This window comes from Streptopelia decaocto (assembly GCF_964273445.1).
Source record: "Streptopelia decaocto genome assembly, chromosome: 1".
Taxonomy (NCBI): Eukaryota; Metazoa; Chordata; class Aves; order Columbiformes; family Columbidae; genus Streptopelia; species Streptopelia decaocto.
The window spans coordinates 72,071,403-72,098,708 of record NC_138663.1 but is presented as its reverse complement, the minus strand read 5'-3'; the positions used below and the strand labels follow the sequence as shown (position 1 = coordinate 72,098,708).

General features: G+C 37.9%; 1 protein-coding gene across 6 annotated transcripts in view; it reads left to right on the top strand.

Annotated features, from left to right (window-relative positions):
* Positions 1–25,567, top strand: part of PPARA (peroxisome proliferator activated receptor alpha) — a 42,125-nt gene extending 16,558 nt beyond the window's left edge. For 5 of the 6 annotated variants that reach the window (XM_082050307.1, XM_082050309.1, XM_082050308.1 and 2 more), the window contains 6 exons: positions 8,150–8,394; positions 10,253–10,413; positions 11,727–11,865; positions 14,351–14,553; positions 17,639–18,086; positions 20,917–25,567. In XM_082050307.1, the coding sequence (XP_081906433.1) occupies positions 8,187–8,394; positions 10,253–10,413; positions 11,727–11,865; positions 14,351–14,553; positions 17,639–18,086; positions 20,917–21,164 (1,407 nt within the window). In that variant the 5' untranslated portion in view covers positions 8,150–8,186 and the 3' untranslated portion in view covers positions 21,165–25,567. Of the gene's footprint in view, positions 1–7,692; positions 7,772–8,149; positions 8,395–10,252; positions 10,414–11,726; positions 11,866–14,350; positions 14,554–17,638; positions 18,087–20,916 lie in introns of all 6 variants that reach the window. The other variant, XM_082050310.1, reaches the window with a different exon arrangement.
* The last annotated feature ends 1,739 nt before the right edge of the window (positions 25,568–27,306 follow it).

Genomic DNA, 27,306 nt, shown 5'->3' with positions numbered 1-27,306 from the left:
TTGTCTTGTCACTTGCTACTTTGGAGAAGAGACCAACACCCTCCATGCTACAACCTCCTTTCAGGTAGTTGCAGACAGCTATAAGGTCTCCCCTCAGCCTCCTTTTCTCCAGGCTGAACAGCCCCAGTTCCCTCAGCCGCTCCTCATCAGACTTGTGCTCCAGCCCTCTCACCAGCTTCGTTGCCCTTCTCTGAACTCTACAGCACCTCAAGTTCCTTCTTATGATGAAAGGCCCAAAACTGAACACAGGATTCAAGGTGGGGCCTCACCAGTGCTGAGTGCAGTCACAAGATCACTCTCTAGTCCTGCTGGCCACACTGATAGACACCAAGATGCTGTTGGCCTTTTTGACCACCTGGGCACACTGCTGGCTTGTATTCAGCTGGCTGTCGAGCAACACCCCCAGATCCCTTTCTGCCGGGCAGGTTTTTAGCCACTCTTGTCTGAGCCTGTAGTGTTGTTTGAGGTTCTTATGAGCCAAGCTCAGGACTTGGCACTTGGCATTGTTAAACCTCATACAATTGGCCTCAGCCCATCAATCCAACCGGTCCAGATCCCTCTGTATGGCCTTCCTATGCTCCAGCAGATCAACACTCCACCTAATTTGGTGTCATCTGGAAACTAAGTGTGCACTCAATGCCTTCATCCAAATAATTGATAAAGAGATTAAACAGAACTGGCCCCAATACTGAGCTCTGGGGAACACCACTTGTGACCAGCCACCAACTGGATTTGGTTGCATTCACCACAGCTCTTAGGGCCCAGCCATCCAGCCAGTTCTTTATCCATTACAGAGTACACCCACCCAGGCCATGAGCTGCCAGCTTCTCCAGGAGAACACTGTGGGATACGGTGTCAGAGGCTTTACTGAAGTCTAAGTACACAACATACACAGCCTTTCCCTCATCTACTAGGTGAATCACCTTGCCGTAGAAGGAGATCAGGTTGGTCAAACAGGATCTGCCTTTCATAAACCCATGTTGACTGGGCCTGATCACTCGGTTTTCTTGTATGTGCTGTGTGATGTCACTCACGATGATCTGCTCCATGACCTTCTCTAGCACCAAGGTTAGATTGATTGAATATATATTGTACGATACAAGACTTTCTGGCAACATCATTATACCTTCCTGAAAAACATCTGTTCTGCATATGCTACAAAATAAACTTAATTTTAAAATCTTAACACTTTGCCTACATAAGCCACGTTGACCTCATCATTACATTTTCTTTGACTCATACTGGGCTAATAGGAGCCGGTGCTGCAACACAGAAGAATAGTTTATACTCCTGACAGTCTGTCAAATTACATCTGGTTGAAGAATACTCCTTAGTACAATGTACAAAGTTAGTTGTTCATGTGATACCGTTCACCTCTGACCCGTCATTAATCAGCACTGCTCATGTGTGCCTCTTTTTCTTGCTGACCTACTTGTACAGCATGTTCATCTGTTGTAGTCCTGTCTTTAAAAGTACTTTCTTACTGTGTTGGCTACTTACTTGTTTGGAAAACTTGATAAAAACTGTTAATTTTCAATAAGAAAATCTGGCCTTTCCTCTCTCTTTTTGGATCATGTCTTTTAAAATCAAATTGGATAGAAATGCTGCTGCCTGGCTCAGTAAGTTCTGCTTAGGTTTGGCTGAGTAAAAGAAAACAAAAAAAAATTCCCATATTGTTTTTACCACTTTTTATATCAATCAGCAAAATATTTGCAGTGTTTCAAAGCTTTGCCAGCTCTTCCCATATGAAATTAGGGTGTGTTACCTCTTCATCTTCTGATGAAATTAGAGAAATGTGTTCAGAGGAGGAAGGTAAAACTCATTGTGGTCCTTACTTTCTGAAGCCAGTAGACTTGCCTCTGTGGCCTATATTCTTCCTTCAAGAAATTCTCTAGTTTTCCTCTAGTTCTGCAAGTACTTATGGACCGGAGAAAGAGGATCATCTTTTCTCCCTTTTTTCTTAGGCCAAGTATGTTCTTCCTTTTTGATTAACCAATAAATTAACAGCTTTTTTCCTGCTGCAGACTAATATAGACAAGGTTGCTTCACAAGCTGTGTAATTCCACTTCTGTTTAATGCACTGCACAATTATAAGTGGAGTGATTTTGGGAAAGAATATTGTACAGTGTATATATATATACACATTCTACCATAGTGCATAAAAAATAAGGTAGCATAATCAAGGTTGCATGGAATTTTTCATTATGTAACTTTTAAGAGCTTAACTTTGTAATTTTGGTATAATTATGGTAGGTGAATTTTGATTTGTTTTAAAGGCAAGGATGCTTATGAGTTGTTTGTGATATCTTGGAATACAACTGTGTAGAGGGAAAAAATGCAAAGTTTTTTTGGTTTTGTTTTGTGTTGGTTTTTTTTGGGGGGTGCAACTGGCAGTCCTAACAAAGAGGTGGCTTGTGAAAATTTTTCATCTAGTGTGTAGTAAACTGTCTTAGGTTCTTAATCCTTTGTCAATTTTAAAGTATTCCTAGTATGTAAGATTATAAAGTATGAAAACTAAATCAAATATCACAGGATAGAGGAGAAAACATGCATCCTTTTCCAGATAGGAGACTGGACTTCATATTTTAGGTGCCAAATTTTATTTTTAGTTATTTTTATTTTCAGATGGTTTTGATGTGTTGAATGGGATGTTGGAAATATCCCGTAGCTCACATGTTTTAGGCTCCTCCTATTCAACGAAGTTTCCTAAAAGTATCTACTGGAGGCACTAGTTTTAAATGTGCTGTGTTCAGCCCTGACATTCTCAAAGTGACCTAAAGGTAATCGTTCTTTCAACTTTAACCTCGATATTTGCAAGCAAGCCCTTTACACGATCAATTTGTTTATGCAGTAAATCCAGACTTTGTTACTGCTTCTCAGAGACCTTTGCATCTGAGAGACCTGCTTCCTTACAGGGATTATCCCTAGTGTTGCAAGTAGTAAATGTGGAAGGGCCAGGGGTTTAACCTCCCACCATCCCTTTCAGAAAATGACGCAAATAACCGGTTGCTGCACAATTAGGTGTTTTTCTTTGATAATCTGACTATGATTTCTCTAAGACTTGTTTATAGGTAAGTTACTCATTGGGTATTTGCACTGTGGTGGTGGGAAAGGAGGAAGACTTCTGAAAATAGACGTATTTCAGAGAGAACAGGCGGTGAGAGCACCAGTAAAATCTGTTTATCCTTTGAACCATAATTCCATGAAATTGTGTTCTTATTTTTCTATGTCATACTCTCGTGTTTTCATGTTTGTATGTGGGTGTAGGAAAGGGTCTATGGAGAGTAAAGTATTGTATGGGAAACTGAGAAAATCCTCTGCCAATGTCTTTGTGGCACAGAATTTTTCTAAAGTCTTAAGATTAAGAAGAAAGGTTGAGTTATAGAGATGCTTGAGTGGAATCAGCACACTGCAGCTACCACTTCTACTGGTTCAACTTGTACAGCTTTTTTTATAAAGCAAAATACTCTCAGTGAATATGACTTAAATGAACTTCATACTCATTACCTTTTTTATTTTAGAAGCTCTCTTCATACAAGCAAGGATCAATGTATCTTAAGTGAAATGTGCCAATGAAAGCATACGCATGTGTAAACATGCACAAAATACAAAGACAGAAGACAAATGGTTTATTGCATGAATACTAGACATTTTATTTAAAGGTTTTCTGTGCTTATGGGAAAAAAAAAAATTGTAACATTTTCAGTAACGAAAATATTAGTATATTTTGACAGTGTTCAGAAATGGTTATGTAATGGCTATGCTTGCTAAGGTAGCTAGTTAATTATTGACAAGAGCTGTAATGATTAAGCAGCTGTAATTTACTAGTAGTGTTTCAAAGTACAAAAGGGTATGTAATTTAATAGTTAAAACAATAAGCACTTCATTTATGTTTCACTAGCTGTTAGGTTGTTCTTCTCTAAATTTAGCTAAAAAGACTGCTGAATTTTAAACATTTACTGTAAATGTAGAAAAGTGTGGTGCACTTGGGGCCATACCAGGCGTGCTGCTGAAAGAGCTGTTGCCATGTTCAGAGTTCAGCTATCAAGCCTTTCCCTTGTTTTCCTGTCAAATATTGCCTATTTTGTTTCAAGGTAGACTTCACTGTTCACTTAATCTTTTAAAAATCCTTGTGCTGGACGAAGAAGTGATACTTGGAGAGATGTATGTGATTCAGCAGGGAACTGGAAGGAACGGTGGGTACAAGGAGCCCAGTGCCTCCTGGAACCTCCCCAGCTATCCTGGGGCAGAGCACTCTTGCCACGTATCTGTAGTTGAATATAATGTTCCTGTGCCGTAAACAACTGTTTCAGCTTGGGAGGACTTCATGAAGAGCACGCTGGAGGAGTAGTGCTGATCATATGCTCTGCCATTCCTTTATTCCTTTTTTATTGATGGCTCCTTGGGGGGACAAATTTGGTAGTCTCCTTTGGATTGCCAGAGAACAGTTGTTATTATTCTCGGCTGTCATTACAAAAACAACTTGTGTCAAGGTTTCTTTACTCTTTTCCCTCACCACAAAATAGCCGTGTCACAGAGATAGCAATTTAACTTTGTTTTCACTAATCAAATGCATAGAAGTGATTCCTCATTTCTCAGCTGGAGGATGTGATCTTACAGTTACATCAGGGATATCAGGTGCATAATGTAATCTTTCAGACTCTGTTAGATAACTAACGACAGACAGTGGTGGGTTCCAGGTGTTACTGAGCTGGTTTGTGCCACCTCAGCAGAGAAGCTGTACAGATATTCAAGACTGAAAGTATTGGCAGAGAATAACAGAAGATGTTAACCAGAAATGTTTGCGGTTGATTCTTTTTCTTACTATGTGAAAGTAATGTTTTGTAAATGCACTCTGCATCTGCAAAATTACTCTGCATCTTGAGTCTGCATGAGATTGGAAGTGTTGCTCTGAATAAACACAGATGTTTTGGTGATAAAATCTTTGTCAGATAATATACAATAACCTGTGCTGTTTTCCTTTGGTGTGTGACCACATATATTCCTAAAGCATTAGGCAAATTATTTGATTTCTAAGTAGTCTTTTATTTAGAGTCCACATTCATCTAATTTCTGAAATTTTTTTTCTTCAGTAACTATGGTCGTGTGTTAGAATAATTTTAATTTCTTTATTATGTCTTCTGACAGGCTTATGAGTATCAAAAGTAGACATTTCTTAATATTTTGCCAGGTTACAAGCTGGTAGGATTCATAAGAGAAACGAAGGTTATTTGGAGAGAGGGCAGCTGTTGAGCTTTAAAATAAAGTGACAATTGGAATTTATTTTACTAAATAGTTTCAGCAAATAGAAATTCTCTCGGAACTCAAACTGATAGCACTTACACTTCAGTCCTCTATGTGAAAGAAGTTATTTTGTTTCAGTTTTTCCAATATGATGTTCTGTTAGGTTGTAAAATAATTAGGCATCACAACTAGTATTGTTTGAATGCTCTTAAAATAAAAGCTGCACCAGCCTTTCAACTGATCCCTTCAGAAAGAAGTTGAGATGTGCATGAGAATTCTTGTATTGCTTATAAATATTCTATTGCAGTGCTGGCAATCTGGCACAATGTCCTAATGAGTATTTAGTATAATTGAACTGGAAAACTTAATTTGACTGTTATTTTTAAATACAGCCAAGCTGCGCATAGCAATAGAGTAACAATGTGACACGTCCAAGTAAAATCAACAGCAACATATCTGTTGTCTGTAACTGGTGTTAGAAATAATGGATAAATTCTAATTCTTAGTCTCCTAGGTATTCTTATTTGCTACACCATATTTTTCTTTTCTAGTTAATAACTATTCTGTTTCAAAGAAATTGGGCAAATAGATCTTTACTAAGGGTCCTTGTATTGTACTATGCAGTGGCAATTTAGTGTCAGCATCTGGGATTTTTCCTCCTCAAAGAAGAGTGGAATTCTATCTTGTTTGGTTAATAAAACCAGATATTTAGAGATCTGATTCTTACAGTTTGTGAGTCCTTTCAGTCTTTGGCCTGTCTATTGTATTTGGCTTAGTTTTAATAGTCAAAACACAATGAACCTTCTGAAAACTTTCTCAACTCAGTTATGCTGGACAGATGGTGAAATCTTCAGTGTTTACTTTCTTAAAGAACTGATTTCACTGTCTGAACAGAATGAGTAGAAGCTCTGGATTTTGCTATGTGTTTGTGTCTGCTACTCCTTTAGTTCTGTCCTTCCAGGTACATGGTAAGATATATATATTTTTAATCATCAGAGTTTATGATTACACTACAATTTCAATCTCCTGTGGTACCTGAGAGGTTAATCTTTTTATGTCTATTCACTTGGCTAAAAACTAATAATGGGTACATGGGATGTACCACTACAGTCTTTTAGTATCATAATTAAAAATTGGGTACTCTGAGAATCCAAGGAAAGTTTTGTCAAGTCTAATGTATACACTTTAAATGACGTTGATTAACTGGAAGGATGCAAATTCGGGAATAGAAAGCCTTATGCAATACAGATTTTTTTTTTTTTAATGGTTTATTTTGCCTTATAACCGTGTAATTCACATATTGGCAAACACTAAAAGAGTGATATATATACACCATTGGCTTTCTGTGAAATAGCAGAAAGCAGGAGCAGTGTGCACTAATAAGTGCACCTGAAAAATAAATCATTTAAAAACTGTGCATGTTGCAGGTTGTTACAAGCATAACTTTTAGTCTTCTTTAGATTAGGTCATTCTGCCATCAGTTACATCTGTCTAATACCTTGTAAACATGTGGAAATATAATTGAAGATAGCCTATTACCATCAGCCTGGGGATAAAAGGCTTGACTGTAGACATCTTACTTCAAAATATTTTGAAGGGCTTTTTTTAATATAACTGAATACACATGATGACTGTCTTTTGTTATTAGTATGTAAAGTACTAGTCAGCACTTTGTATTGCTTTTAACTGTGCCCTTTTGGTCAATTAAATAGCCAAAGAAATACATTTTTTCTTCAAAATAAATGCCTGATTTTCATACAATGAATCTGTCACAGATTATCAAAGACAAGGATAGATTTTTTTCATGTAGTAGTAGATGACACTGGCGGCTAGTTTTGAAAGCAACTTTAAAAGCTTATTTCACTGTAGGAGATAAAACTAACTCTAGGAATTACAGATATATTGGATTGTATATGCTAGAACACTCTTGCTGAAGGTGTTCTTTGATCGAAGTAGGTCAAATAGTATTAGTTTGGCCCAATTCTTTGAAGATTCTAGTATCACAGAATCACAGAATCATGGAATCAACTGGGTTGGAAAAGACCTCAGAGATCATCAAGTCCAACCCTTGGTCCAACTTCAATCAATTTACTAGATCATGGCACTAAGTGCCATGTCCAATCTCAGTTTAAAAACCTCCAGGGACGGCGAGTCCACCACCTCCCTGGGCAGGCCATTCCAATGCCTGACCACTCTCTCTGTAAAGAATTTCTTTCTAATATTCAGCCTAAATTTCCCTTGGCAGAGTTTAAGCCCATGCCCCCTTGTCCTATTGCTCACTGCCTGGGAGAAGAGACCAATCCCCACCTGGCTATAACTTCCCTTCAGGTAGTTATAGAGAGTGATGAGGTCACCTCTAAGCCTCCTCTTCTCTAGACTAAACAACCTCAGTTCCCTCAGCCTCTCCCCATAGGTCTTGTGTATAAGACAGTATTTTGTTCTCTGCAGTGTCATAAGACCAGTCGATCAAATTTAAGAGAGATGAGAACAGAGGACCAAATCAGCATATCTAAACCTGTTAGATAAGGTGAGAAAAGACTGCTCAAGCGTAACATGTATGCATACTAATATTTGTTATTTTTCTACAAATTTTGGTGGTACCTAATGCCTGCTATAGAAACACAGTATGTAACTTTTATAAGCCAAGCTGAGAAAACCACAATCTACAGATTAATCTTGTCATAACTGTAATTCATGTTGAAGTATTTAGTGGATTTTTTTTTTTCCCTGTCCTGTTGATGATTCATGTTGAATGAAGCTTCTGCAGCAACAGAATGTTGGATAACGTTTCACTATTGGATTAGAATTAATGTATTGAGCGTGCTGTAACTGATTCAAATATTTTTAAAAAATATTCTAATGTTGTAAGTACAGGGTTTGCGTTTTTTTATTATTCTTTCACCAGTGTGAAGAAGTCGAAGTGACTGTTCTACCTGATCAAAATGATGGAAACTGAAAACCAGCTCTATCCCCTTACTCCCTTGGAGGAGGATGATATAGGCAGCCCATTATCTGGGGAGTTTCTGCGAGATATGGAGAACATTCAAGACCTCTCACAGTCTCTAGGTGATGATAGCTCTGGAGCTTTAAGTTTAACAGAGTTCCAGTCACTGGGAAATGGTCCAGGATCTGATGGATCAGTTGTAACAGGTAAGAGAGTTTTGGTTTACCATAAAACTTTATTTTATAAATACATAGTGGTAGATTTTTTTTTTAATGCAATAATTGTTGTTTATGACTAAGTGATACTAGAAATATATAAGCTGATTATAGCATGGTCTTAAAATATGTAATGGTAAAGTTCATTTATTAGACAAATGTCACTGAAAAATTACTGTAACATGAAATTGCTGTTTAAAATTATCATTAATATCAACACCTTTTTCAAAATAACTTTTAAAAATCCATATTACTAGCAAAGAAGTTGCTATGTGTTGCAGTCATATAAGAAATCACAATATTGCATTGGAGGAATTTGCCATTTTAAAAAGCTTTTTCAAATCACGTACATTTGAAAAGTATCATGAAGCATTTGCCAAAAATTCATAATCTAAACCTTAAAAGCTTGCATAGAATTCCAGTGTATTTTAGTGCTCTGGTGTTTTGAAGATGCTGTGTTCTCCTCCTTGACGCAAGAGTAACGTTGTTCAGCTAATGACCACTACCCTGGTTCAAGTAACAGTCTGAGAGTGCTAAGACAATACAAAGTCTTCAGTCAAACGAACTTTTTAAGAGGCTTTGTTTGAGAGATCAAAATGGAAATCATTGAAGTGGTACGGCACACTGCAATAGTGTCAGTAAGGTATTCCTTTTGAAACTATGGTTTTACAAATCTTTTAGCAGTAGAGCCACTTTAAGCAGTTTATGATTAGCTTTCTGCTTGGCTTATGTTTTGTTTTGGAGGTTTCTTACTTCAAATTGATTCGCAGGCTGTGATCACTATCTTACCTTCCAAAAATTGCACTGATAGAACTGAGGTGTGCCTCTGTGCTGAAGGGGTTGAAATGAATACTGTGAGGTTTGAAGGGAGAGCTGCCTCTTGGCACTATTGCCCAAAGGAATGCTTGTAGAAATATGATTTGGGTCCCTTTTGCTTGCAGACCTTCACGTTAGAGAGATGCCTTCTACAGAAGAAGGTATTACGTGCCGGGTTTATAACACAGTCCTTCTGAGACATGAGGTTTTTTTAATTATTTGTGTATATGAGTGTACAAGTCCTACAATAATTTAGATCAGCTTCTACTGTCCCCTTCTAATTTGAGTATTCAGCATTCATTATAAAAAGTTCTAGGTTTGCTGTTAGAGAAGATGGAAAATGTAAACTTCTAAGGCTCAAATGCCATAAGGCAAGTAAAAAAGAATTAAAATCATGCTTTGAAGAAGATCCTGAGTTTTAGGCTGTTCTTGATGACTCTGCCTGTGGGCTTGGCAGTGCTGGCAATGAAGACTCCGAGGTCTATGCCAAGGTTTTTTCCAACATAATACTTGCTGACCTACATTCATGAGTGTTTCTTAATCTTTCTGTTAAAGTAACACACCCATTAATTTGCTAAAGTCTTGTGGTGCAAGTTGCAAGATGGAAGATAAAAGAAATTCTGGCCTCAGAAAATATTTTCCTCAAACAAGGTGGAAATATTAATTGAAGTAATTAAGGTTGGAATGTGTTAGTTTTGTAACATGATCATCTAGTAGTAAAATGTCTGGAGAGCTTATTTCATTGTACAGCCATTCAGAGATGTTTTTCCCGTTATACTCAACAGGTATATCTGAGCAAGGCTTCTGTTGCTGGATTATTTTAGAAGCAGACTAGCTTAGAAGGAGACATCCGTGTTGCCTTCCCTGTAATACCTGTTCTCCCTTCCCACTGATGTGAAGTAGTATGCTTTCACTTAGAGAAAACCTCTTCTTTAGAAAGAGAAGCTGTGTAACTGCTTTTTAGGCCTCAGTTTAGATCATCATTTAAAACTATGATAGTATAGTATTTATGAAGTGTTCCTTTTTCTTTTAGACACCCTTTCACCAGCATCCAGTCCTTCATCCATTAATTTTGCCACAGCTCCAGGTAGCATAGATGAATCACCCAGTGGAGCATTAAACATTGAATGTAGAATTTGTGGGGATAAAGCCTCAGGCTACCATTACGGAGTACATGCTTGTGAAGGTTGTAAGGTACAGTCATAATTTTCTTTTTAAGAACCTACATCATGTTGCTTTATTTACAGGGTTATATGGAGATAAACATTTGTTACATTAATGGTTAATTAATATAATTCTAGCCATTACAATTAGTTAAATAATAAACAGATCTGTGAGCTTTTTTTCTGAAATAAATTGTTCAGATACCAGAAGTGGATACCGTAACTCAATACCAGACCTTCATCAAGCAGGGGCAATTCATAATGATCATTTTAATTTTGCTTTTCTGGCTATATTTAAACACTAAAACAACTTTAAAACACTAAATTGTGACTAAAAGTCAAAGCCTACTTGCTCCACTAGTGTTTTATTTGTGTTGGGAGCACGGCTGTGAGAAGCATGTGAGTTTGCTACATTTCCATTATAACAGTAACAAATCCTGAATTTCTCATCTCCACCACATTCTGCCTGAATCACTTAGAATTATACCTCTTGTGGTTTTGGTGCCAGTGCATGTCTCTGGGGCAAATTAATTTTATCATTAATGTATAATTTGGGGGATGATATGGCCCAGGAACTATAAGATTCTTTTTGTTTTCCTTCTAATGTTTTAGTTTTACCTTTTTTTTTTTTCTAAATTATAGTCTAAGGTGAGAGAAATAATTGCATATGTGTACATTTTTCTCTCGTACTCAATGTCAGAAGATGATAATTCAAATATGAATCTTACAGAAAAATGCTAGAATCTCTTTTAGAGATGGGGAGTCAGTTCACAGTCAGGTGTGTCCCACAGTCTCAATGATACGTTATTATGTCATGTGAAGCAAAATGTTGCGCTGTCTTTAAAAACCTTTGCTAACCCTATGATTTCATAACATGAGACTAGCATTACATTGTAGTATCAAGACATCACAGGAAGATCTGTTGAGTTACAGGCTCTTCTGTAATGCTTATTCTTGTGTCTTTGGCTTTTTCTATGAACTGTGCTGTGTTGTCATAGCCCTCACATTTGCTGGATGAAGAAAAGGTGTTAAATCTTTGTGTTTGTGTGACTTACACGTATGAAAGATGAAGGTTTGTTTCTACAGAGGATGCTTAGAGAATGCCTACAAAAACAATATGTGATTAATCCTTGAGAGCAAACCTGCTCAGGTACTCTGGGCTCTCAGTCTTCTCCCAAGAAAGAGGGCTGAGAGCTACTCCCTCCTTTGCACATTGTTTTCTTAGTGACATCAATAAAAAATAAAAGAAAACAACAACAACAACAACAACAAAATCTCTATGATTGAAGCTTAGTACTCAACATTCTTTAACATTACATATTGTTTTTTTCAAACTTTTTATAGGGTTTTTTTAGAAGAACAATTCGATTAAAACTCATCTATGTCAAATGTGATCGCAACTGCAAAATTCAGAAAAAAAATCGTAATAAGTGCCAATACTGTCGTTTTCAAAAGTGCCTTTCAGTTGGAATGTCACATAATGGTAGGTAAGAGTCCCGTTAATAATTTGCTTGTTCCTGCCCAGGATCTGCTTCTGGAAGCAGGTGCTTGGACAGCTTTTTTTCTTATACATATGAGTTGAACTTCAGATCTTTTTACAGCATAGACTGTGATGGGGGATGCTAGTTTCCCTAATGAGTAGTTAATGTAATTGATACACAGCTGCCAAATGTACTTTTATGAGTTTTACACAATCGTGCTGGATGTCTGTTTGTCCATATGAATGTTCATTTAGTTGCTTTTTTCACCCAGAACTTTGGCACCGTTAGTCTCACTGAAACAAATTTCAATACGGGAAGAATTCTGATCAAGGACATTGTAGAGGAGTGGGAGGAGAACAACTCGCTCATTGTAGAAGGGAATGACGTAGGGTAGAAGTCTGTAGGAAACTAGACTTCATTATTCTTCAGATTACAGCACAACAGCTCTTGGGCAGATGGTTTATGGAGTGTGGGGGGAGGGTGAAGATCTGTGCTGACTGTGGAACAGGGGTCTGGTAGGTTGCTTGCTAAGTGGAATGGTAAAAATTCAGAGAGTTTAGATATCCAGTTTAAAAATTATATTGTTGTTTGTGTTAATGATTTAAGATAAGGCTAGTAAGCCTGTGGTTTGTGGGCCCATTTCAACCCACGAGCCAGTTTTATGCACAGTATTAGCTTGCTAAGCAACTTTGGTAAAGAGGTAAAGGTCAAGCCATGAGAAAGCACATTTTGGTTGGCCAGGTTACAGTAGTTTGCTTTCCCTACGTGGGTCTGATAGTGTCCAAGTGAACTTGGGAGTAGGTGAAAAGCCGTGGGTTAGGAGACGAACTTCCTAAGGAAACTATGCAGTCAGGATAGCTGGGGTGGGGACGTGGTTGGGGAAGCTGCTTGTGGCAGCGCAGTCTGGAGTCCTGGCAAGAGACACTGGGAGAGTTGCCCTTCTGGTTCTGGGGAAGTCTGGCTCTCTTGTGGTGAGCTTTGACTGAGGTTAAGGTTCATTGGCAGAGGGTTGATAGCCTCTGCGCGACTGCTGGTAACCTTCCCGACAGCAGACTTGGGAAGAGTGTGCCAGCCAACAAAGTACCATGTCAGGGGCAGGAGTTGAGCAGGGAGCTGTGCTGGTTGGCAGGAATTAATGTTCAGTTGAAGGTGTTTGGTCCTGCTAAGAGGCTGTGGGCACCTGTGCTCCAGCTGAAGGGAGCAGTAGCAGTTTTACTGCAGCAAACACATGGGAAGCAGTGGGGGAGGACATGGCTGCTAACTTGCAGGTGATACTTCTCAGGAAAAGAGCTAGAACTAGATGTACAGCCATGATCTTAAAACTCTAAGTTTTAGTTCAGAGCAGATATTCTTCCATATTCTTCCACTTTTCCAAAGACCCATGGCGAGGTTCCAAACAAGCCTTCCATGTTGGGCTTCCATTGACATTCAAAACTGTATTTCACATTACACCTAGAGACACCTCCTTATGTCACGAGAAAATTTCTTGGGTATGTTGAAGGGCTAATTCTGCACATGCTCTGAATTGCTCAGTCTAAGCAGTAAGGTTGTCCTCTCACTTGTTAGATGCTGAAATGCGGTAAGAGCAACCAGCTATAGCACCCTCAAAACCTTGCAGGCTATCAGCCCCGTAAGGCTCCTTTTGAAATGGAGCTGTTTTATTTTAAACTGAAACTGAAGAAAGATGCGGACATGCCTGTGTTATTGCTAAATGGCAAGACCACTTGTCCAAGAACAGGGAGACCTCCATACCCAGTGGTGTTTCAAACTCACATCTCCTGCCTTTCAAGACAATATCCTAATGACTAGATCGGATACTCAAGCTCTGTTCTCATCCTTTCCAGTCCTGAAGGACTAATCTATTGAAAAAAATAAGCATTAAGTGCTGGGTTGACTGTAGCCTTTGAGCATAAATCCGGGTCTCTGGTCTGTTTTGTTCTCACTAGATAGTACAGATATGTTGAACTGAACATCCAGGGCATAAAGACCTGTATTGTCCCAGCAGGTTCAGAGATCAGCAGTGGGGTTTGGGCCCAACTCCACTGCAGCGTTCCCTGCAGGTGACTCTCCAGGCAGCTCTCCAGCTGCCATGTGAGTTCTCTGCCAAGCTCCTGACATGAGTTTGCGCAGATTTTTAGAATGCCCAAGATGAGTTTTGCGTTGGAAGTTGTAGAGCATAACAAGGAGAGAGCAAAATACAACTACTTAAGTAATGTAGAAGAAACAAGGCATGTGTTCTAGCTCATTGCAGATACCAGTTTGTGTTTTGAAAAGTCTGTTACCTTCAATTTAGCATATTGACTTGATAATTAGTCCATGTTGGAAAGGATGAGGTTTTTTTTTCACTTGTGAATTTATCATAATAAAGATGCTACCTCTACCTCAATTTTTCTAGATAGGAGGTCTTACTGCTCTAATCAGCAATGCTAAAAGGCACAGGTTTTTGTATAACTTAACATTTGTTTTATAATTATGTCTTCCCATCAGCAATACGTTTTGGACGAATGCCAAGGTCTGAGAAGGCCAAGTTGAAAGCAGAAATTCTAACAGGTGAAAACTATGTAGAAGATTCAGAAATGGCAGATCTTAAATCTCTTGCTAAAAGAATTCATGTTGCTTACCTGAAAAACTTCAATATGAACAAGGTTAAAGCCAGAATCATCCTTGCAGGGAAAACTAATAACAATCCAGTAAGTACTTTTACTGTAACTTTATAGTAAAGCTGGCAAGTACATAAGGTGATTATAATAATTTGTTAAACTCTTAAGCAAATCTTTTAGAAACTAAACTGTGCTCATACAGATGTGAAACATGCAAAAATAATACCTGTTGTAAATATGGTTGCTTTCAGCCACTATCAGAATAATAGGAATCTTTAGGTAAATCAGGTGATTAACTTGTAAATGGAAGCCCCTAACCTTAAATTACGGTATAGACATAAGGGAAAGAAAATCAGTAGTCAAATAAAGAGTGACGTCTGAATGTGAATACCTCTTGCTATGGGTGGGGTAAATGGTTCAAAATTAATTTCCTATTATGAAAGTGGAAAAAAAAATATCATGGTTTTCTGCCACAAATGCCAGGATAAATACTGTTATATTTTAGGGTGTACAGGAGCTCCATATGACTTTTGTTTTAATTACAACAATATTAATGGCAGGAGGGGAAAGAAAACTTGAGTTTGTAATTCTTTGTTTACAGTTGTGGCCATTTCCTCACCCAGCCTTCCTGGTCTTTACTGTATGGTTACTTTGAAAAGGAGAAGCAAGCGGGGTTGTGAAGACAACGTATGCTGTAGAGGTTCTTTTTCTTTCAGGATAATTTAGCCAAGGTCTCATACCAAATAGTGAATGTTCTCTAAGAATTTTTACATATGGTACTTGGTCATCAATGTGTATTGTGTAATATTTACTAGGTACACATCTTTTGAGATTTAACTCTGAGCCATACTGTTTTGATAATTGGGCATAATTTTCCTAAAAATGATCGAGTATGGTAAGAAAATCATTATTAGACAATGAAGAGTTTGGGCTATCTAAGGCTGTCAACCGCTTTTTGTTTTGTAGCATGTGAGACAGTATAACCATTGCAAGGATGGACTTGTTTCACTTCACACATATATTTTAAAATTCAGTTGTGATTTACGTTAATTATACATAGAAGATAAAATTGTTGGTAAAATAAGATACTTAATATTAGTAAAAATTTGCAAGGAAGAGGCTTTACATATGCTGTAATAAAACCCATGAAACCATGGGGATAAGCATTATGAAAAATGTAAGCAAGCTGTTTTCTAAATTGTAGAATTCGGCATATTATAGTTTAGCCAAGCGTACAGGCTTCTACATTAAAAGAAAGACATATGCATAATCCCAGTCTTCTTCACTGTATTAAAGAGGTGCTTAAAATTAAGCACAGGCTTAAATTTTTGGGGGGCTACAAGCTGACATACGCCTACAGTAAATGCCATGTTTCAACACCTTACCAAGTAGGTATCTGCATAAAGTCCTTCTCAGGCTTGTTGCCACATCAGAATCAAAAGCTACAGTATGTATCATACATGCAGGGATTCTAGATCACTGCATCCTCAGTTTTGTGTTTGCATTTATGCAACCAAGGCTCTCAGATCAGTCTTCCGATTGAGTAGCTAATAGCGGCTTGCACGTGTCTTGGTGAATTTACAAGTAGAAATTAATGATGAGCAGACCTAGCATATTATAATCAGGCTGCTTCCTCATTCTTCAATATGCAGGGAAGAGGAAAGGGTTTTTTAAGCTATTTCATCATCTCTTGGGAAAACAGACATTTTAATTTTCTCTTGACTTTTTAACAGGAAAAAAAAATGAGGGGCTTGTTGTTAGTAATCCCCCTGTTTCTCAACAATGCATTAATGGCCGATTTCAGTAAATCCTAATTCTTGGCACCACTCTAACTGTTTTTAGAGTGAACTAATATTTTTCATTATGACAAGGTATCATTTTTACGTTTAAATGGTCCTTGGCCATACCTGTTTTCTGCATGGTGAAAGGATGATAAATTCCAAAAAAGATTTGTGATATAGCCTACATCTTTTAAAGGGTTTAGAAATGTGGTGGACTTGTTGTTTTGTCACTTTCCACTCATTTCCACATGCACATAGAAAGTTCAGTTCTGTATAGCTCTTAAGTACTGAAGTGAGATGGAATATGTACTTGCTACAAACATTTAAAAAGTGGACAACTGTGGGAAACTGGCATGTTTGGCAGCTTTCTAAGTGAAATAAGTGTATTCTATGAGCCTCTAACAGAACACCAAGTGTTCTTCATGATATTTAAACTGAGACGGGCAAAACAGCACAGGGAACGTGCTTTGCTTAGTGTTTATGAAATTAGATTTGTGTTCAAGGTCAACTGGTATGACTTTGGTAGGCTGGAAAGCATTGAGTTTTGTTATTTTAGTGATATGTCCTCTGTTGTGATTACTGCTCTTCAGCTATGTATCAAAATATTTTTGAGTTCCGATTGTTCTTAAGAAAGTCTGAATGCTTTTTTTAATATGATGTTTTAAGAGACTGGCTCATCAGTTTGTAATGCACATACCTTTTTAAATTAAGCACATCATGGAAAAGACCGTGATCAAGACAAATTTTGTGTTGCCTGACATTCTAGTGGGTTTCTGGGTTAAGAGATGACTTGGCACTAACTGTAGCCAGAAAGATGAGCTCAGCTGGGACATGGTCTGTAGAAATCTGATAATAAAACACAAGAGTAGTACAGGGATCACATTCTTGTGCAAATATGCTGTCCTATATTTAAATGACTGTCTGTATTCCCCCTAGGATACTTCAGGAAAGCATCATGATGTGCATCGAGTGTAGTTAGTTTAGGAATCGATAGGAGTGTAGGCAGAATTACCTGGACTTCTGGAGAAGGTAATACACGTCTTTTGTGAACCTTCTGGGACTTGCTCTGAGATGCATATGTACATACTAAGCACAGTACTTCTGGATCTTCACTATAACTACTACATAAAACTAGATTAAAGATGCATCATATGTGCTTACCTTTTACTATTTGCATTGTTGTTTGCAGAGCAAACTTATTCTTAGATATTGCAGTTTGTACTTCTGTAATACGTGGTATCTCTCTATGCAGAAATATGAAAGAACTCGAGGTTTATTTGTAGCTGAAGACTGATTAGCATGAAAGTTAAAGTTTATCAGAATTCCTGTTCTTTAGGAAACTGATGATTAATAACCATTACTTTGTAACTGAATCAATGTTTTTTTCTCTGTAGCCATTTGTTATACATGATATGGATACCTTGTGTATGGCAGAGAAGACGCTGGTGGCAAAATTGGTAGCGAATGGAATTCAGAACAAGGAAGCAGAAGTTCGAATTTTCCACTGCTGCCAGTGTACGTCTGTAGAGACCGTCACAGAAGTCACTGAATTTGCCAAATCTATCCCTGGCTTCTCCAGCCTTGACTTGAACGATCAAGTGACATTGTTAAAATACGGAGTTTATGAAGCCATATTTGCCATGTTAGCATCTGTGATGAACAAGGATGGGATGCTGGTAGCCTATGGAAACGGCTTTATCACCCGGGAGTTCCTGAAAAGCCTGAGAAAGCCATTCTGTGATATAATGGAGCCAAAATTTGATTTTGCAATGAAATTCAATGCACTGGAACTGGATGATAGCGATATATCCCTTTTTGTTGCTGCCATCATTTGCTGTGGAGGTAAGCACTACATATTTGTTCTTTAAGCTAGTAAATGTTAACATTTCTTCACATGAATTAATAATTTTAATGGAAAAGCTTATGTATTTCTTGAAGATTCAATTCTACCAGTAACAATGTCATTTTCCCTTTTAGTGTGTTTCACGGAAGAAGCCGTGTAACCGTTAACAGTCTTGATCCTGTATTTTGCTTTGCAGAATTGTACACACGCTTGGAATTTCTGTTTAGCCTCACTTAGAAAGGTCTAGTTACTCTCTGTTTTTCAAAAGTGGGATGTGAAGAGCGTTGGTGTTTGTTTATTTGTCCTCCTTTGGAGGATTCTTTTTTTTTTTTAATGTTTAGGGTTGGGTCGGAAACACTATTCGTATCTGCCAAATGAGCAGAACAATATTATGTAATGAGAATGGAGGCAGGAGCTGATTATAGCTTTGCTCATCTTTGACACTCGCTGATTGCATCATGCACAAATGCGCAGCTCTGATGCACTTCCTGTAGTCTGGTTTTAATATCACAGGCTGTTTAAAAACAAACAAACAAACAACAGCTTACTTAGATAATTTAAAAAATCAGCTGATGTGTCAAGGGTTTAGATTGCGGGGTGACAATAAAACCCTGGAGTATTGTGTTCAGTTCTGGGCCCCTCAGTTCAGGAAAGACATTGAAGTGCTGGAGCGAGTCCAGAGAAGAGCAACAAGACTAGTGAAGGGACTTGAGCATAAGACCTATGGTGAGAGGCTGAGGGAGCTGGGGTTGTTTAGTCTAGAGAAGAGGAGGCTTAGAGGTGACCTCATCACTCTCTATAACTACCTGAAGGGAAGTTATAGCCAGCTGGGGATTGGTCTCTTCTCCCAGGCAGTCAGCAATAGGACAAGGGGGCATGGGATTAAACTCTGCCAGGGGAAATTTAGGCTGGATATTAGAAAGAAATTCTTTACAGAGAGAGTGGTCAGGCATTGGAATGGCCTGCCCAGGGAGGTGGTGGACTCGCCGTCCCTGGAGGTTTTTAAACTGAGATTGGACATGGCACTTAGTGCCATGATCTAGTAAACGGACTAGAGTTGGACCAAGGGTTGGACTCGATGATCTCTGAGGTCTTTTCCAACCCAGTCGATTCTGTGATTCTGTGTGATTCTGTGTTGTTAACCTCTTCTCCTACCCCCCCTTCACCCTTTTAGCCCTCCCTCTCCCCCCTTCCCACTAAGAACAGGCGATTGGGAGGGAAAGAAGGACAGAGAGAAGAGAGTTGGAAAAATTAACAATGTTTTTACTAATGCTACTGATAAGAATACAGAAAATAATACAAAATATACAAAACCAATCTTGAAAGTCTCAGCAACTGCAGAGCTGGCACCCGAAGTCCTGGATTGGACTCTGCAGCCAACCGGAGCTGGATTCAGTCTGTCACTAGGCCTCAGTTCACAGGGACAAGTAGCAAAATCCTCTCCTAATGTCAGCCATAAGCAAAAGGGAAAAGAGGGACGAGATCCTCGTGATCTCCCACTTTTATATGAAGTATTCACGTGAATGGAATGTTATACACAGTTGGTCAGTTTCTTGGTCACCTGTTTCTTGTTGCCCCTCTCGCGAGATGTCCATCCATGCTTATCAATAACTTCACATTCCATTGCTATGTTTACCAGAACATGTGTCTGGTTCTCCAGGAAAATGCAGCTAATATGAAGGCTTTAGCTGACAGGCAAACTCACTAAAAGACAAACTTGTTTTTTAACAAAACCAGGACATGATGGTATTTTAAAATTTTTTTCATAGTACCATAGTGCCTGTTGTTTGAGCTCTTTATGAGTGAAGGAACACAAATGTAATCCTTTCTTCTTCTCTTAAGGTTAAATTCAAAACTATCCACAAGCATTTTGAGAAAGGGAAATAAAAGATCAAGAACGTTCCAACTGCTCCCACCTTCCTTTTTTGCTTTCTGCCAAACTCATAGAATGTTTCACTGCCCCAGTTGCATCCTCAGCAATTACAAGCAGAAAGATACAATCTATAGACTTTCAACAGCTTTGTGTGCCAGTTAAGACAGCAAGTTCCCAACAAGTCTTGAATTACTTTTGCACATGGGTATTTTGATGTTTTCAAAAGTCAAGAGAGTTCTTTGCAGGCAAAATGTGGGTGTTGGTTTTGTATTTTGGTTTGTTGTTTTGTTTTATTTTTTCTTCTTTATCCTACTCCCTGGAATTAGCTGAAGTTTTCAAAACACATATTTAGTCTCTTGTCCCAGACTTCTGATAGAGAAATTTAATCTGGAGAGTGACTGTAAGTAAATGAAAATGAGATCCCATACTAGAAAGCGTGAAACATCTTTAATAGATGCTTCTGTATGTCTTGTCAATAACTTGTGCTATGGCAATATACATACGCGAACCAAGAGTAAGCCTGTTATTTATGTCTTGCTGTACTGCTACCAAAATTCAAGAACCCTCTGGAAATAGCCATGTGCTTTTTTTCTCCATCCTTACTGTTTGAATTCTGCTATTGAGACACACGGAATATAGAACTGGATTCCTAGGCTGGATACTTCTGCTGCTTTGGGGGGTGACAGGGTGAGCTGGGTTTTTTCCTTTTGTAGCACGGGTTCTATTTAGTGGTATGAAATCACTCCTCAAATAACTGTGGTCATAAAAAAAAACTTCGACTAAAGTTTTTTGTTTATTGTTTTATTTTAAAAAAAATACTTGTTTGAAGGCTCATTGCCCTCAGTGTCTAGTGGAAATATACACTGAGGCCTGCAATATAGAATCTGTAAAGTAGCCTACTTTAAAGAATAATCACAAAATTCTGACATGGATTCTTTTATTTGTTCTGAGAACAGATCGTCCCGGTCTCGTAAATGTAGGACACATTGAAAAAATGCAGGAGAGCATCGTGCATGTACTGAAACTTCACTTGCAAACTAACCATCCTGACGACACCTTCCTCTTCCCAAAACTTCTCCAAAAAATGGCTGACCTCCGACAACTCGTCACAGAGCACGCTCAGCTTGTGCAGATAATTAAGAAGACTGAATCTGATGCACATTTACACCCTTTACTACAGGAAATCTACAGGGATATGTATTAAGATTTTTAATATTTCTTTCCACAATATTTAAAGACAAGAGCAATACTAATAACAGATGGGAGCAAAACTACTTGCACAGTTATCTGCTGTTCACTCAGTCCAGAGCGTGAAAAATCTAAAATATGGGTAGCTGGAGTGTTACACTTCTTTTGGTTTGGGATCTTCTTCTATGGAAAGAGTTCTGCAGAAAAGTACTGGTAATAGCGCTCATAAAGTGTCTTACAATGGTTCTTTTATTTTGGAATTTGAAGATTGGTAAGGAATACATATTTGTATAATAAATCAGAATGTTAAGTAACAGAAATGAACAAAATTTTATTTCCTCTTGGCTTAGTCCTTTTAGAATTAATTTAACAAATACAGCAAATTGTCTCCAGGTATACACAATCATAAAGATTATGCACTTTTTGGCTAATGGTGATTACTGAGAACCAACTAACACTTTTTCTTACAGCAGTCAGTCTAGGTGTATCAAATGGTTGGATATTCCTGTACAGACATTACTAAACATTTGAAAGGCCTTTTATCCACTGCTGCTTTAATTCCATGGAATGCAGTACAACTTCATATAGTATTACATTTGTATACCTCAGGATTAGGACGTTGAAAAGACAGGAATTTTATGCAATGAAATGAAATAAAATCTGGAGAGTTCTCTAAAATACAGCAGAGATGCTTTATTCAGGTGGTTCTTTAAGAGTAAATGTGATAAAGCGATGGAACCTGTTTTCCAAAAGTGTCTTAAGTAAATATGAAAATGTCCCTGAGGAAAAACATAATACTATGTGAATTTTGGAGAACCTGTAATAGCTCAAAATGCAGTTTTGACTTAAAAATACTACCTTGAATTTTTCAGTCTTGGAGAGGCTGAAAAATCTGATCCTAGCCCAGCTTCAGCTTACTCTGAAGAAATGATTGTACAGGAAAGGCACCTTCTTTCTTGAAAAGTATCTTGATGGTACAGAGTTGTTTGGACCTGTTTACTTTTCTGATGAGTACACTGTTTCATTTTTTTTGCAGTTATCCACTCGGACTTGTTTCTTTCTATTCCTTCTTACACATTGTTGATAGAAGTATTATCTAGATTATTTCATGAAATTTTGTCCTTGTCCATACAGCCATAGTGGATAAGGTGACAATATTGCCAAGAACAGTGTTTGTAGGTGTCGATTGTATATTATGAAAGAGAGAGCACAGTTGAGAGTAAGTTTGTCATGTTCCTGAGAGAAAACTCAGATTTTACAATAGTACTTACTCCTGATGCAAAATAAGCCATAAGGAATCTGCTTGACTTTGCCATTTTACAGGATTTTTTATCAGAGAGTACTACGCAAAAGTGCTGGTTGCATGCAAGACACTGTGCTATTTCTTTTTTCTTTAATACGGTAATTTCACATTATTATTATTTCCTTATTTTACTGTTTGTTTAATAACACAGATCTCAGGAGCCAGTCTTAGCATTTTCACAATAGTTTTCAGTGGCACAGGTGGACACTTTGTCCTTGTTTTATTGTAGCACGTTTGAAGCCTTCAGAATCTTAAACCTTCACTGCATGATTTAAGTCAAATTGATAAAGTGAGAACATCACACTATGATTCTTACTTTAGTTACATCATTTGTTTCTTTCCAGGCCTGCTGGACAGTGGCCAGACACTGGATAAATGACACATTTAAAAGCGATTTGGTGTTTATCCAGGAGACGGTCATGAGCAGAGGTTTTAGTGTCAGATATACTCAGTGCAAAATATAGAAGTGTAGGCCTCAAATTTGGTGTCCATCTGGGGCAGGATGGAAACAAAAAACACACATGCCCAAAACCTTTGCCCCTTCCCTGGGGCCAGTCGGCAACAGGAGGAATAAGGCCTTACGGTGCAGCTGCTTCTAAGACTTCATGAAGAGGAGATAGTTTGTTTTACCAGGAAATAGCAGATGAGAAATGGGTTGTCTTTTGTGTCTTACGGCAGTACGTAGTGTGTCCTCAGAAATCACAAGATTTTAGGAATGATGCTGCTTTATTCTTCCAGTCAGTGATGTCTCATTAACGACCTGTGGGCTTTGGGCATAAGACATTGAGCACTGAAAGAACTGATGTGCAATATTGCTGACTCAAAAAACTGACAAAATATCAGCCACTCTGTGATGCCATATTGAAGCTCTAATAGTTAACTGGTTTAAGTTCATCTTCTAAAAAACAAAGTATAAGCTGAATCTTTTTTCCCCTAAGGTTCAGTTTTTTGTAAAGGGCAAATTTCAAAGTTTTGTTGCATAGTTTGGATGTACTGAAGTCTCTCAGGAAAATCCGATGCAGTCGGTGTGGACAAAACCTATTTTTCCTGCTCACGTTCTCCAAAGTGGCTAAAACGCTTTACTGAAACTTCTGAAAAACATGGAAAATTTAATAATAAATACTTAAATTGCAAGTGAAACTACAAAGAATTGAAACCAGCATCATTCTGTGGAAGGCAGAATGTTTAGCTATCTTAGCAGCTGTTTGTAACAGGTTCCTATTATCAGCATTAGGAAGGTGCGTAATTTGCACTTTTCCTGTTCCGGATCCATTTTTTTTTGTTATTTGAAAACCAGCAAGCATTTTTTGACTGGTTCCTTGGGCACTGAAGTTTGATTTCTGTTTTAAATTAAGCTGCAGAGCTTTGATTACAAACAAAAATGAAAGAGCACATCTGTGAAGTATAGAAATATGAACAAGAAGTCAACGTAGCCTGAAATTCAGGATCGATTCCAGTGCACACACGGCTGCATCGTGCACACACCCACAGTCTCTTCCAAGAACAATACGGCATACGAGTCACTTCCCAAGTGTTAAGGGGCAAAAGAAGTTCTTAATTTCTACATGACATATTTAACGAAGTACATTTGCTACTTCAGTAGGTGACTGCAGCAGGCTTTTGCAAATCTGATATGAAAATGACTCAATTTGCACTTGGCTTTTTGAAGTTTGGAATCTGAACTAGTTCGAGATACATTACTGAGGAGCCTTCAGCACGTCCACCTTGTACAGATCATCTAATATTTTAAAATACCCATTCAATGGAGGGAAATAAAGTGATCAGGTTTTAGGATTAATAATTTATTAAAGATTTACTGGCTTGTTAGGTAGAGTTTTGATTTGATTCTTATCAATATAACATTTTCATAGCACTGAAGAACTCTGTTTAGCAACCAGGTACTCACAAACACCTTAAGACAAGAGACAACTGATAGGTAGAGAAAAATCCCAGGAAACAATGGTACAACTTGAGTTTTCAACAAACCTACAGCTTACTCATTTTTGAGGGTTGTTTGGGGTGTCTTTATTTATTTATTGCGATGCCCTCGGTACTTTGACAAAGGGGAAGAGAAAAAAAAAGGAAGGTTTTGTGTGAATTGTTAGGGAAATCTGATGTTCATTTTTGTCTCCTTCTTAATTATTTTCTATGAGCTTATACTGTCTTCAGTGTGACAGCATTTGAATACCATTTAAAAAAATCACCTGTTACATTGTACCTTTTAAAATGTCAGAATCCCACTTTTATTTTAAATACAAATTGACAGACCACAGAATCCTACTCTTTCTTTGCATTGAATTTTGGTTTTAATTGCCATTTCCCTGTGCCTTTGTGCTTTGGTTCTAGCCAGCCGCTAGAAAGCTGAAGTGTTGCCAAAGAGCATATTGTTGCATTATGTCTGGCCCGCACAGATTTAGGAAATACCAGCGGTTGCACTAAGTCCGTTCTCATGAGAGGGTCAGCACAAGTTTGCCAATCAAAGAGCTTATAATAAGCATCTAAACATTTGTTTGTTTATTCAAACTGCTGAAGCCTGGGAGATTTATTCATCACGAGAGCTGGGTCACATACTGTTAAATTTCAATTTCCTCCTTATTTCTGATGGAAACGCCGGGCGACTTGCGCGCTCTCTCAGCCAACGCAGTTGAAGGTTGCGCTGTAGCTGCCCACCCTGTGTCTGTGACTGAGCTGAAGCTCTGCAACTACATTTAACAAATGCATTTGCAGTTGTTTTGATATTGCTTAAGCGTAAGGTCTTACAAATAATGGTCCTTCCCTCAGAACCCTAATCCTTTAATAAGTGTTGAAATGTGAGGTGCAGTATAGTATCTGATGCTTGCTTATATCTTGAGTGCTTTCTTGATAATCAGTTGCATATAATTTTTTTAAAATCTAGGTTTAATCAGCTTTATTATCCTTCTTTTATTAGAGATTTAAATTATATGTGGGTTTGATCGAAGGTTATTGATATTGTTGTGTATTGTGGGATTTTTTTTAATTTAATATAATACCATTTTGTCATGTTTCAGTTTGTAAAATACGAGAATATTATTGCAAGATATAAACTTCGACTAAATTATATTAGAGGTGCTTTAAGAAAAATATGTAAATTATTTAATTTAAATATTTGTTTCATACTTTATCTTGTGAACCCTTTTGTACAGTGAGGAAAGTTTTCATTGTATGAGTGCGGATGATGGGCCGAAGTCAAACTGCTATTTATTCCTGTCTGGTCTTTATTACTGTATCATTTGTGAAGAAGTATCACAAGTTCTGCAACTTACCAGTGTGTCGTATTGACAACTGTAACCAAATCTTAAAATATATTTTCACACAGAGCATAGACTTCCTTTTATTTAAATTTAATAGAAGTAAGTGTAGGTAGGCAAGAGCTGTAATCCCAAAATAGAGTTAATGTTTTAACTGAAGTTCGCCAATATGAAAGACACTTTATAGAACTAAGTTCATCTTTGCTTTACAGCACAGTAGTTCATTTTCCTTACAAGTCTGAAAAGGAAGCTAAAAAAGATCCAGACTCTGTTATTATTCCATTACTGGTATTTTCTGAGGAACTGATTTGTGGCTTATGAGAAATAAGTGTGTATTCAGGATTATTTCCTGCTACCTGCACTGAAGTTGATCTGTGGTTTTTATAGATGTATTTTTAAATGTGTACTTCAGCAGTGCAAAACAAAACATTGAAATGCCACTATTGGCTTTTTGTAGTTTTCCCTTTTTAAGTGGAGATGAATTCAGAATCTGTTCATAGGGATTTTATGTCCTGGGATTCAGGTGTGACAATCTGTGCCTACAGCATTCCTGCTAATGATTCCCCATATAGGAACAGTGACCTTTTTAAGGCATACCTCATGTTTTGCTGTAGTCAAAACATAACATCTAATACAAGCACAGTATATTGCAAATGTTCCAGCAATGATTTATACTGACTACATTTCATTTATAATAGATTAAATTTTATTTCCCCAAATTGCTGCAATTTGAAATTTTCACGCAATCAGTGTCACCATACAGGTGTATTGTCTACTAAGATGTTTGTGTCATTTGTAAAAGTTCTACTGGACATTATTGTGGTAAACTACAGCCACTCCTTTTGTCAATTTCATAGGCAGCAATGAAAAAACAAACAAAAACCACAGCTGTAACAAGTACTAACAGATGTGTCACTTTATACTGTCAACGTGATACAAATTCATTGTTAACCAAACCCATCCTAGGGCAGGGCTATTTCCTCTTTTACTTTCTCAGACGTGCCTACAGGTTTCCTAAGTGTTTTTTGGCTTCTGAAGCTGGGGTTTTTTTGCTTGTTGTTTGTTGCTGTTGTTTGTTTGTTTGTTTTCCTTTATTGTGTTAGTCTGTGTTGTCAGATTCCACTGCAAGGCTGTTTCAAAACAGAATTCCTAGTACAAGGACCTCAATTTCACATGAGTTGCCTCTGCCCAGGGGATGGGCTGCACGCACAAAGAGATCAGTCTGGTTGCAGGCCGGGCCTTAAGTAAGGACTGCAAGATCAGGCATGAGGTACTTAAAGTTGGTTTTAAATATTTTGGTGTATTTTTCTCAGGTTGGATATGCAGGTACGCTAATCCCTTATTGTGTAAAAGACACCAGCCTTCTGATCAATGCAAGAAGTTTCACGGTATTCTTGACACTTGAAAGAAAAAATACAATTGGCGGCATTGGAAAATATTAACTAACCGAAATACCGGCACCGCGCAGGTACCGCGTCCTACTCCTGCTGTGTGGGAGTGCGGGGTACTGACGCAAAAGCTGTTTGTCATGTGCAAGAGGAACTGAGGTGGTTGCAAATCTCCTGGTGCATGATTCACACGCAGAT